The sequence below is a fragment of the Heliconius melpomene genome, chromosome 15, assembly GCF_056956725.1.
Source record: "Heliconius melpomene rosina isolate 202511_hmr_F chromosome 15, ASM5695672v1, whole genome shotgun sequence".
Taxonomy (NCBI): Eukaryota; Metazoa; Arthropoda; class Insecta; order Lepidoptera; family Nymphalidae; genus Heliconius; species Heliconius melpomene.
In genome coordinates this window covers 68,731-81,164 of record NC_140403.1, presented here as the reverse complement: position 1 = coordinate 81,164, position 12,434 = coordinate 68,731, and the positions used below count along the sequence as shown (strand labels likewise).

Below are 12,434 nucleotides of genomic sequence, written 5' to 3'. Positions count from 1 at the left end.
CCTTCGTCATCTAGGGGAGTGTGATATTCCTGCAACGTCTGAACCGATAAGGATAAAGAGGGGTATATTTCAGGGTGACAGTCTGAGTCCTTTATGGTTTTGCCTAGCTCTGAATCCTCTTAGCACTATGTTAGAGGATTCAGGTTTAGGCTTTCGTCTTCGCCGGGGGGGTAAGGTCATATCTCACTTGCTGTACATGGATGATCTGAAATTATTTGCGTCAAAACGTTCTGATCTTATGCGGCTACTAAAGGTAACTCAGACTTTTAGTAGTGATATAAGAATGGAATTTGGCGTCGATAAATGTGCTAGCATGCATGTAGTGCGGGGGAGTGTGATAAGATCTGATAATATTTGCATTTCAGATTCTGTTTCCTTCAGAACTCTTGGTGAAGGTGAGACTTATAAATATCTTGGAATGTCTGGGTATTGATGAGCGGAGCATAAAGCAATTGGTGAAGGAGCGTTTCTTTAGTCGCCTGAAAAAAGTGCTTGGCAGCCTTTTATCTGGTGGCAACAAGGTGCGTGCTTTCAACGGTTGGGTTATGCCCCTTTTAGCCTATACTTTTGGCATTGTAAGATGGACGCAGACTGAGTTAGACTCCGTAGATCGCCAAATACGTAAATTGTTGACGACATAACGAATGCACCATCCGCGTTCGTCTGTAATGAGACTGTATATCCCGCGTAAGTGTGGAGGTCGTGGCTTTTTGAATGTCAAGAACCTCCATAACCACGAGGTATGCAGTCTTAGAGAATATTTTCTCAAGATTGACGTGGATATGCACAAGGATGTGGTAACAGTTGACAAAGGCCTTACTCCTCTTTCCTTGGGCAAAGAGAACTGGCGTCGGCCTGTAGTATTTACTACTTCTGATCGCATGGCTGTATGGAAGAGCAAGGAGCTGCATGGTAGATTCCATAGAGCCCTAGTGGGCCAGGACGTGGATACTGCTTCATCATTATCTTGGTTACAGTTCGGGGATCTTTTCGGAGAAACTGAAGGTTTTGTCTGTGCAATTATGGACGAAGTTATCAAGACACGGAACTACCAGAGACATATTATGAAAGATGGCACTATCGACATCTGCCGGGCGTGTCATCGACCTGGGGAATCCCTCAGACATATTGTCTCTGGTTGTTCTCATCTTGCTAATGGTGAGTATTTGCATAGACACAATCAAGTAGCCAAGATAATACACCAGCAACTTGCTCTTCAATATGGCCTTGTAGAATTGGAGGTGCCTTACTACAGGTACAATCCCATGTCAGTTCTTGAAAATAGCTGTGCGTTGCTCTACTGGGATCGGTCTATTATTACTGACAGGTATATTGTTGCCAATAGACCTGATATAGTACTAGTAGACCGAGTGGAGCGCCGCGCAGTGATTGTTGACGTTACTATCCCACATGATGAAAATCTCGTGAAGGCCGAAAAAGAAAAACAATCTAAATATTTGGACCTAGCCCATGAGATTACCGCCATGTGGGATGTCAATGCGACTATCATTGTGCCGATAGTGGTTTCGGTTAACGGTTTAATAGCGAAAAGCCTCGACCAACAACTTAAGAGGCTATCGCTTAGCTGTTGGATCAAGAACCGGATACAGAAGGCAGTATTACTTGAGACGGCACGTATTGTGCGGAGGTTCCTCTCTCTGGAGCCCTAGCCACCGATGGCTTGGACCCTTGTCCCGCCCTCGGAAGAGTGGTTTTTTTTATATTTTTAAATGTATCTTTTTTTTATAATAATTTATATTTAAAAATGTAAAATTGATTCGCTAATTTAATAAAAGTATATGCTGTTCTTCTATAAAGTATAATGATGTAAGTTCCAATTTAAACTAGACAATAAGACAACGCCTAGGTCATTTAAATTTAACATTGTACATCAGAATATGCAAGGCCTAGGAGGCAAAGAACTGGAACTAGAATTATTTCTAAAAAAATTTAATATACATATAAGTAATGTGTATAACTGAGCACTGGATCTCGAGATGTAACAATACAGTAAATATAGAAAACTATACATTGTCAAGTTCGTTCGTTAGAGAGAAGGCCATCCGCGGCGGTTCGCTTATATTAGTGAGAAATGATATACGTTGTAAATCGCGACCAGATATAGTAGCTCTCTCCGACGAACGCTCCATTGAATTGTCCTGCGTTGAATTCAATAGACATATTATAGTATGCGTGTATCGACCCCCCTCAGGTAGTTTTGAAGTATTTGAAGAAAAAATGGAGGATGTTTTGAATAATTTGAGTTCGAATAGTAAATCTTTAATCGTTTGCGGAGACTTTAATATAGATATACTACCGGTGACATCATTAAGCTTTCGTCTTTTAAACTTATTTAAATCTTTTAATTTGTTTAATATTTTCTCTGAACCAACTCGTATAACGAATACGTCCGCTACTTGTATAGATAATGTTTTTTGTCATTGTGAGACTGTAGAAAAACAAATTATTACTAATCTTAGCTTGGATCATTGTGGTCAAATGTTTTCGGTAATAGATAAAACAGTCGCAGAACGTAAACAAATAAAAATACAATAACAAGATAACATATATGGAAATAAGAATGCTGGAATTAATGTCTATTGAATGTCAGGCAGGACAGCTGCCAGCCAGTAAAATATACCATTGACTTTAAAAAGAGCAACTGTTGAGTTTCTTGCCGGCTCTTCTCAGCAGAACTGCCTTCCGAACCGGTGGTAGCTTTTTGTTGACATGTACATTCGACGATTCAAAAGTGCTTATAAAGTTTATTTGAATAAAGAGTATTTTGAATTTGAATTTGTAATTAATTATAAGTGCTTCAATTGGAATGTCTACTTAAGTCATCCTCCGTACTCCAAAATTTGAATAACTTACAGGAATAAATTCAACTCCGATGGGGCAGTCCAGGCCGCCTTTAAAGATTTTATATTTATTCGCGTCCGAATAGTTCATTTAAGTTAAGGGATCAATGAACTACCTATGACATGGCAAAAAGTATGGATAACAATGGTTTACACTTTGATTAAATAAATATATTATAGGTACTTACTTATATAAAATATTCGATTTCTTGTTCCTCCTAAACCAAATGCCAATTTCATATGTAAGGACCAGAAAAGGAAGATAAGGGATACGTAGATACCCATTCCACGCAAATCATACCTTACTGTAAACTGGTCCGCGTCTGCAACCATTAAAACTTACGGGAGCACCTAATTTCCTCCCTGACACCTTACAAGCTAGCGACTGGTGCATGAGACCTCCTCGTTACGACGCCTCGTATTTGCACATTCGCAGTCCTCCTTAATGCAACACTAAACTACCTGCTTCACATTATTTAAAGAATTTCTCTCCTCGTATGGGGTAATTTTAGTTTGCTAGAAATGTGTTACCTACACATACAATTATAAACACATGGGTATTGTTATTTGTATTTTTATCCAGTGGCGTAGCTAGGGTATTTGCTGCCCGGTGCGGCTCGGGGGACATGATGCCCCTTTCCTGTTGATGACTTCTAAAAAAAAAAACGTAATCATCAACCTTAACTTCTAAAAAAAAAAAAAACGAAATCATCGACGTTGAGTTCTAAAAAAAACGAAGCGATCGTCAATGTTGACTTCTAAAAAAAAACGAAATCATCGACGTTGAGTTCTAAAAAAAACAAAGTGATCGTCGACTTTGATGCCCCTTTTATTTTGATGCCCGGTGCGGCTTAAAGGACTTGATGCCCTTTAAAATGGTATAAAGTCTAAAAAACAAAGAAAACACACACTAATCGTCGACTTTGATGCCATTTTCCTGTTGATGCCCGGTGCGACCGCACCGCTCGCACCCCCCTAGCTACGCCACTGTTTTTATCATTATAACAAATATATTATGATCAATTTATGTACATAACTTAATTTACGATGATTGAATTTATCTGTACAAAGCACCAACATTTTTAAATCCCATATAGTACTTTGCAAAAAGATATCGCAATACAGAACAAATTTGGTCCAGTAACAGCATATAGGGTAAAATATTTTAAACCCATACCCAAAGAAATTAATCAAGATAATATAAGGGACCACACAGAGACCGAAAAATGACAATAATTACTCGGCAAATACATTTATGTCCTTAGTAGTTGTGCGGTTCATGTTTGTGCTCTTTTATGACAAAAAAAGTTTAGTTATAAATGATTGGGTCTAACTTACAATAATTCGCTATATTGCTAAAACTCGTCATTGTATAGGGACCTAGTTTGATACCTTCATGATATCTCAAGATAATGCTCTTGACAGATGGACACAAAGAATGCGAAGTGATTGTATAAACATTCCGTTTTTTTTCTCTTCTACGGTATGGAACCCTAAAAAGATGTTGGAATACATTATAGTAATAAATGATAGGCATCTAGAAATAAAACAAAAATGGTTTTTAAATGTTTACTTTCTTAACCCTATGTCACATCACTTCACCTCTTTAACCTGGAGACCTGCAACAACATAATAAAAAAATAATTATTACACTTTTGCTTATTTTTAAAAATAAGATATTGAATGTGTCACTAAATCACATAGTTAGTAAGAACATGACATCTAAGAAGTACAAACTAACAGCTTGCTAAATGGTCAAGAGTTATAATTAATTTGTACTGCTACAATTGAATTGTCAAATGAACACATAGCTACCACCATTTTGAAAGGCAGTTCTACTAAGAAACAACAACAATTTATATTACTTCTAAATTTTTGAAATGTTTTTATAATGCTGAAATTTGTTAAGGACATGTATGGTCAGAGCACCTATGATGATGAACCTATTTATTTTTTAGTGGGCAGTAGCAATATCCATCATTTCACTCAATTGTCAATTGAATATATGTGGCCATTCTGTTAGTTTAAAATTATTGTTTTTTATTTTACTGACAGGTAAATAATTCAGTGTATTTGGTAGATTTGACATTTAACATAAGAACATAAGATTGTTACATCAAACCTATATCATGGTTATATAGCAGAAGGGTAGGCAGAGGGAACTGCTGCTACTACAACCTCTATGTTTGTATTATTTTATTGTCTTAAAAGTCTATCATACCTAAAGACCAATTTATCACTAAAAATATAAATGATTAACAGAAACTAAGTCTACAAGCAGGAATAGAATAAAGGTTCAAGAAAATAGGCACAGTGCTACTACAGAAAAACAAGACATGCAACAGAATAAATTGCAAAAATGTGAGGAAATTTGTTTATGTTGCTGTCAATAGTCAATTACTATTGCAACATAAGCAAATTAAAGAATAATAATTGTAAAATGTAAAAGTAATATGATAATGTATCATGTATTTTTTTCTACATTTATTTCAATTAAATTTTTTATATAATTTTGAAACAAATATAGAGATTTTGTTAATCTTACAAGAAACTTATGATAATGACAAAGGATGTTTCTGCTATTACATTACATTATATATTGAGTATTTTACTGTATATTTAAAACACAGCTTAAACAAATTTAAGTTCTTGATAAAAGGCTGCCTGCCTACTGGGTGTTTTATCCTAAGAGAAAATTAAATTACTTAGCATCTTGGATTTTAATGTACAGGTATATGAGGTTGTCATTGTAGATTGAGGAGCTCAGAGCAGGACCTGAACTAGGTGTTGGTTAAAGACACATTTTTGATAAACATAAATTTGAAAGAATCCCCTACTCTTGCCCCTTTTGAAATATGCTTATAGTACAAGACTAGACTAGACTCTAAAGCTATTCTTATAAGTACTTATTTACTACAACATGATTTAGGCTTCTAAAGTAATATTTAAATTATAACTTGTACAAACTATATATCCTAAGTATTAAAAAAATCAAGATAAAGTACCTGGAGGGAGGCTCTGTTTTAGTTTCTCTGCCTTTTCCTTGTCAGTGATAACCAATGTGTACAGGAAACGTGAGCAACGCACTTTGAACTTAACATTCTCAGGGTTCTTCTTTATCTTAACAGCTGAAATCATTTAAATACAATAAAATTAAAATAAATGTATTTTTAAAATACAAACAGTTTAACAACACTAACAAGTTCTTACATTTGGCATCTTTCCTCCGCGCTTTAAGTAAAAAGTCCTTAATGTCTTTGATTTCTCTGGGCTGAAAGAAAAATATTCTATTAGTTACCGGGAACTCTGTCACTTAATTTTATGAAAGTCAAATATATATACTACTAAATACTATAACAAAGCATAATACTATAGGATATAGGAAATAACCCCAAAATATTTGTTTTTGTTTATGATTTTTATTCAAATTAATAGGTAATGAAAGTTTATTACGGATGATACACAATTTAATGTAATAGAGACAATAATTGTCACAATTTATAATCATTTAAATAATAATATCTTAAAAACTTACCATGATGAAGCCGATCCTTAACACTCAAACTGAAATAAAAATAAAAAGGTTTAATAAAAAATATTTACGATATTAATAAGGTAGTACAGTATATTGTATATCAACACAATAAAATCTCAGTTCTTTATCGATTAAATAAAGGATTTTAAAAGATTTCACAAGAACTTCACAAATATTGAACCTGTCGCACCTGTCAAAGTCAGCAAAAGAAATTGACAAATAATTGTTTTAACAGACTAGGACACGATGACAGCGGCACAGATTATGTCAATTATCATAGATATTACAGAATGTAAATTTCTAAATGAATATTTTTTCTAGACTTATATCACATAATATAAAGTAAATTAATTGTTTTTTTATGAACTTAAAGTATTGTGGCGCAGAGACACAAGTGTATGATTGTAAATACAATAGGTTGTGGGTTCGGTTTCCACTCGACAAAATGAAATATTTAATATTTTAATTTCATTTCTTCTTGGTCGCTCTGGCGTCTAAGCAAAGCGCCGCGTTGAGTTCCGTCACTCAACACGCAATGCAAATTCGCAAAATTGGAAAAAGAATGGAATCTTAATGGGAGCGAAGTGTCTTAACAATTTCAAAATAACAAATTACACATGTATATTTTCTGTAATGGTTCCTCTAATTCAGCCCAACTATAGGTTGATGACAATGAAGCTTACATTTGAAAAAAAAATAAGAATAATTAAATAATAAAAAAAGATATAATATTAAAATAACGATATTGATAACGATAAATTATATAACATAAATTTGAAAGACAACACTAGTTCGCGTCGAAAAATGTCAGTTATCTAAATTTGACAGACTATAGAATAAATACACACAGATTGTCATAACTGAAACATCACACATTGTGATTGTGATTGTGTCCAACAAGTCACCGCGTACAGCTTGGGGCTGGCGCAATGCACGAGGAACGTCCCACAAGCGACACGACGGAGGATCGGAGCGGAGGTGGATTGTAGTCGAACACTGCGGGCGCCGCCATGGCGGCCCGCGAGGGAGTCCGCAGCAGCGCCCGGCTCAGCGGGGCCTCCGCGGCCAGCGCGGCCCCATCCCCGGCGCCCGCGCTGGCGGCCGAGCGGAGCGCAGCGGCCGCGGCGCTGCGCCGGGCGCGGGCTGCGCGCACCGCCGAGCGCGCCCGCGAGGTTGAGGACAGTCCGCAGGTGCTGCGGGAGAAGTGCCGGCGCCTCGCCAGGGCGCTGCGGAATGCGAAACATCTTGTGGTACTAATTTTCTTTTATACATTTATTTTTTTCTTATTACAACATAATATTTCTGTAAAAACATTGGCTGTATCATTTAAGTACACTGTTGTATTACTTTCTAAATAACTTTATAATAATAATAGTTAGTTAGTTAGTTAGTCTCATTCAATAGCCCAGTAGCCAGTCCATCCAAATTCCATTTCATAGCTCTAGCTTAGATTTCCACATTTTCCATAGTTCCTATACATTAACCAGTGGTTACCCAGAGATGGATCCCGGCTGATGCGTCACAGTAAAACATTTGTATATTCTCTTAGGGGCCTCTACATGTTGGACCTGTGTCCCCACGCAAGCCTTTCAAAGGACCGGGTTCTTTTGAACCCGTGAATCTTTAAAGAGAAACATAATAATAATAAAAATAAAAGCTTTTATTAACAATTTTACACAATATTATAACTTAACAAATAACTTATATTTAACTATCTGACACCAGTATGTGAAGATTGTCTAGCTTTCCATCATAGGCCTCCCCTAGAGCTTGCCACTGAATGCGGTTCTGTGCTTGTCTGGTCCAAGTAATACCTGGTATCCTCGACATAGACAACATTAGGAGTTGTCATCTCCATTTGATCCTTTTGTTTTGTCTCAGGCACCACTCCATTACTTCTCTCCATTACTTCTCTTGATGATTTATACACCTAATCAAGTGACCTGCCTATTTCCTTTTAAGTTTTTTTTATGCAATAAGTAACATTGGTGAGCCTAGTTTGTTTTCTTATAATTTTTAAGTTAAATATTATTATTGTTATTATAATAGTTAAATTATGTTTAGTTAGACTCCATGTTTGGCACACTTCTTCCCACAATATTTATAGTGTTTGTTAAATAATATATATATATATTTTAAATAGGTAATATAGGTATTACACATATATTAATACCAGAAATGGGCTTAGATATGCATTTATATACATTTTTTTTTTACTGCCAAGATTCTTGGGTTGGTTTTTCTCTGGTCTGAAGCATTAACTTTAGTGAACTAGTTGTAAATTGTTTAACATTCAAAAAAAGCATGTCAATTCTTATTTTGATAAAATTATTGGACTTTGACTTCAGTATGTGAGTACTTCTACCAGCACTCCATTTTTTTTATTTCTTATAGCTTAATTGAACAACTATGGTGCTTTCATCAGAAGTATTGGAGACATCAATTTAGATAAAAAAAAAATTAAATTACATCAGCTTCACACTGTATTCCCCGCATGCAGCAGGGTAGACAGAGGGGACTTATATATATATTTATTATTTGCATCGAGACTGCCAATATTTGCAGGGCACCGTCGGTGGGCGACCCCACTCCACCCTGTACCTGATTGTTTGACTGAAATAAATCCATCTATAGATAGTGAACATAAGTAGTGGTATTAAGCCTAATCAAGGTGTTTTCATACACAAATATATCTTTCACAGGCAGAATTTTAGGCTCAAAAAATAGGTAATTTTTTTAGAAATATTTTATAAAAAGTGAAAGTTTAAATTATTTTGCTTATGTACAATGTGGTATGTATGTGGCAGGTGTACACGGGCGCGGGCATCAGCACGGCGGCCGACATCCCCGACTACCGCGGGCCGCGCGGCGTGTGGACGCGCCTGCAGCGCGGCGAGCGCGTGGCGCGCGTGGACGTGTCGCGCGCGCGTCCCACCTTTACCCACATGGCGCTCACGGCGCTGTGGACGCGCGGCGTGCTCAAGTTCGTGGTCTCGCAGAACTGCGATGGCCTTCACGTGCGCGCCGGATTGCCGCGCCGCGCGCTGGCCGAGCTGCACGGCGACATGTACGCCGAGCGCTGCCCCGCGCGCGCCTGCCGCCGCCTCTACCTGCGCGCCTTCGACACCACGCAGCGCACGGCACGCCACGCGCACGCCACTCGTCGCCTGTGCCACGCGCGCGCCTGCGGCCGCCAGCTGCGCGACTCCATCGTGCACTTTGGAGAGCGCGGGCGCGCCGCGTGGCCGCTCAATTGGGCCGGCGCGCTTCGCCACGCCGCCGCCGCCGACGTGGTGCTGTGCCTGGGCTCCAGCCTCAAGGTGCTGCGCCGCTACCCGCGCCTGTGGCGCATGCAGGCGCCGCCGCGCTCGCGCCCCGCTCTCTACATCGTCAACCTACAGTGGACGCCCAAGGACGCCGCCGCCGCGCTCAAAATCAACGCGCGTTGCGACGCCGTCATGCGCCAGCTCGCGCGCCGCCTGCGCCTGCGCGTGCCCCGATACCGCGCGCGCCGCGACCCGCTGCTGGCGCATGCCGAGCCGCTGGCGCCGCCCGAGCGCCACACCTGCTCGCGTCCCGCGCTGTCCCCGCCGCCGCCCGGAGACCCCGACTCCGACACCTCCTACTACACCACCACCTCCACCTCCGACGAGGACGACGAGCTGCCGCTGCGCCGCCTTGCCGAGCGCCTGCGACCGCCCCCCCAGCCCGCGCCGCCCGGTCTGCACTCCTTCCAGGTGAGTTCATATCTAATACCATATATCAGTTTTAATTTATTTTCTCCAACCTATAGGCTCTTTTGCCTTATTTTAACAAAAAAGTTAAACAAAATTTTATTTATTACTTTTCAATTAATTATGATGTTTACAAAATATTTAGTTGAATCTGCCTCAATTAAGAATGGCTAAAAAGCGCAATTCTTATTAATGCAAAATTAATAAAGAATTAAATTTGTTTATTGCATTAGAGTAATTATTAGTTTTGATGAAATTCTACACTATTGAACTATTGTTATAGGGAAACACAGTACATTAAATATAACACTTTTTTTTACACAAACCAATCAAGTTTCCACAGTTTTATTTGCTTTTTACTTCAATTATCACTTGTCTTTTACAATAATTATTTTTGTTTAATATTAAAAAAAGACTTAAAAGATGATGGAGTCAAATAAATATATTTGTATGATTGGTGACAGGTCAATTTAGAATCAGGGAAGACAACCATTATACTGCGCTCGGAGCACGCGCCAGCCGACCCCCCGCCCCCCGAGCCGCCGCCGCCCCTAAATCCTCCCGCAGCCTCCATAGAGCCGCGCTCCACCACCGACGCGTTGCGGAGGTACAGGATCACGAGGCCGTCTCCACTATCGCCACCGCCTCCCCCGCCCATGCCGCCCCCGCTGCGCAACGGACTGACCAACGGGCACACCCCGTCCCCGACCCCGCGCGCCCCCGAGCGTGATGTGAAGCCGGAGTTGCCCTCCCCAGCCAAGATCAAAAAGGAGGAGCTGATCACGTGCGACGGCAACGGCAACGGCTCGTGGCTGCGGCGCCTACTCGACGGCGCCAAGCCGGCCCCGGACGAGGCCAGCGCCAGCCTCGCCGCCGCCATCATCCGTCGCGCCGTGCTCGTGTGCCGCGCGCAGCTCTACCCCGGCCTGCACACCATCCTGGCGCCGCCCGCTTCCGCGCCGTCCCCCGCCGCGCCTCCGTCTCCCTCCCCGCCCGCGCCTGCCGAGTGCGCCTGGTGCCTGCGCCGGTACGGGACGCGGCGCTGCCTGTGGTACGGGCCGGCGCGGCACACGGCTCCCGAGAGGCGCGCGTGGCGGCGTGAGCGCGGCCGGCGCTACCTGTGCGCGTGCTGCGGCCGCGACGGGGAAGCTGACGTGGGAGAGGGAGGGGACGGGGGGGAGGTGGAAGACGGCGGTGGCTGGTACGGTAAGGGGTGCCGCAAAGGGCGGCGGCGCCGGTAGCGACACCATCTCCACCCGCGAGGGACAGATGATGACTATTAACATTATTTATTTGTAAAGTATGTGAACGAAGCGCGTGACGTGAATATGTGACATGTGTGGTGTTTAGGGTTCCGTACTTGAGATGTTACCGATGTGTTAAACGTAAGAATGTATGCCCTCTGCACCGCCCCGAGTACAAGTATAACAAACAGTAGTGCCAATAGCTTCAGTTGATTGATGACCGCGTTGGCTTTCGGCTCTGTGATGTAACATTCTTATGTTGGCGTAACTGATGTACAGCTAGAGTAGACTAGAGTAGGCTAGACTAAGTGCGAGACTGCCGCAACTGTCGAACAATGAATGAAACAAATTAATTATTAAGACTACCATTAAGTAAATCATCACAATTATATATTTTGTATTATTTATTAATACCCATAAAAAAAATATAAAACTTCAAGTTAATTTATGATAATAATTGCATCAAACGCATTTTACAACATTAAGAACATTATCTATAAAAAATATATTACTTATCTAATTTCGATAAAGCTATACTATGAGTGCCAGAACTGTATGTAGGAGCAACTGGTGAGCCTGGTTATGGCGGGTAGGTCTTTGATGTACTTATTAAGAGTGAACAAGATATGCGGGATGCAGGATGATGGAGGAGGGGAATATAAAGAAATAAATAAGTATAATATAAATAAATAAATGTAATAGTAATTTTAAGGTTTATTATGTGCCGGTCGTATAAAAGGCAGTAAATAAATGTTGAACAAAGATTATTGAAGTGATAATTTCTCAAGGGAGGATGAACCGGTTCGTTACGTAACGCGTGACGGCATCAGTCGGTCTAGCTTGTCTTCCTCCTATCTCCTATCTCACTCTAACCCATAAAGCTACCCATATTTCGGACAAACGCTTCTCTCCTTTCTCCACATGATTCAGTGTTTAGTGTGCGATGGACACATACTGTTGACAGTGAGCATACATCCTAAATGTCAATTGTTACTTTTGTAGGAATACATAATAATACTAATAATAATGCACACATTCAAGAATTGTAGTAATAAACACT

General features: G+C 40.5%; 2 protein-coding genes across 2 annotated transcripts; one reads left to right on the top strand and one right to left on the bottom strand.

Annotated features, from left to right (window-relative positions):
• Positions 1-4,416: 4,416 nt before the first annotated feature.
• RpL38 (ribosomal protein L38) lies at positions 4,417-6,546 on the bottom strand. Its single transcript, XM_085197976.1, has 4 exons — positions 6,397-6,546; positions 6,072-6,132; positions 5,867-5,989; positions 4,417-4,480 (listed from the first exon to the last, which is right to left on the bottom strand). Exons 1-4 carry the CDS (start codon positions 6,397-6,399, stop codon positions 4,455-4,457), a joined length of 213 nt encoding a protein of 70 aa, XP_085054102.1. The 5' UTR covers positions 6,400-6,546; the 3' UTR covers positions 4,417-4,454.
• Positions 6,547-7,204: 658 nt separating this feature from the next.
• Positions 7,205-11,765, top strand: Sirt7 (sirtuin 7). The gene is made up of 3 exons (XM_085197975.1): positions 7,205-7,646; positions 9,204-10,133; positions 10,595-11,765. The coding sequence occupies exons 1-3, from the start codon at positions 7,407-7,409 to the stop codon at positions 11,369-11,371; spliced, it is 1,947 nt and encodes a 648-aa protein (XP_085054101.1). The 5' UTR covers positions 7,205-7,406; the 3' UTR covers positions 11,372-11,765.
• Positions 11,766-12,434: the final 669 nt, after the last annotated feature.

Excerpts from the sequence above, each read along its gene's own strand:
- RpL38 (XM_085197976.1), bottom strand. Across the intron at positions 5,990-6,071 it reads GCGGAGGAAAGATGCCAAAT|CTGTTAAGATAAAGAAGAAC; the intron begins GTAAGAACTTGT and ends AAATGATTTCAG. Across the intron at positions 4,481-5,866 it reads AAAACAGAGCCTCCCTCCAG|GTCTCCAGGTTAAAGAGGTG; the intron begins GTACTTTATCTT and ends ATGTTGTTGCAG.
- Sirt7 (XM_085197975.1), top strand. The coding sequence starts at position 7,407 with ATGGCGGCCCGCGAGGGAGTCCGCAGCAGCGCCCGGCTCAGCGGGGCC. Across the intron at positions 7,647-9,203 it reads GGAATGCGAAACATCTTGTG|GTGTACACGGGCGCGGGCAT; the intron begins GTACTAATTTTC and ends TGTATGTGGCAG. Across the intron at positions 10,134-10,594 it reads CCGGTCTGCACTCCTTCCAG|GTCAATTTAGAATCAGGGAA; the intron begins GTGAGTTCATAT and ends GATTGGTGACAG.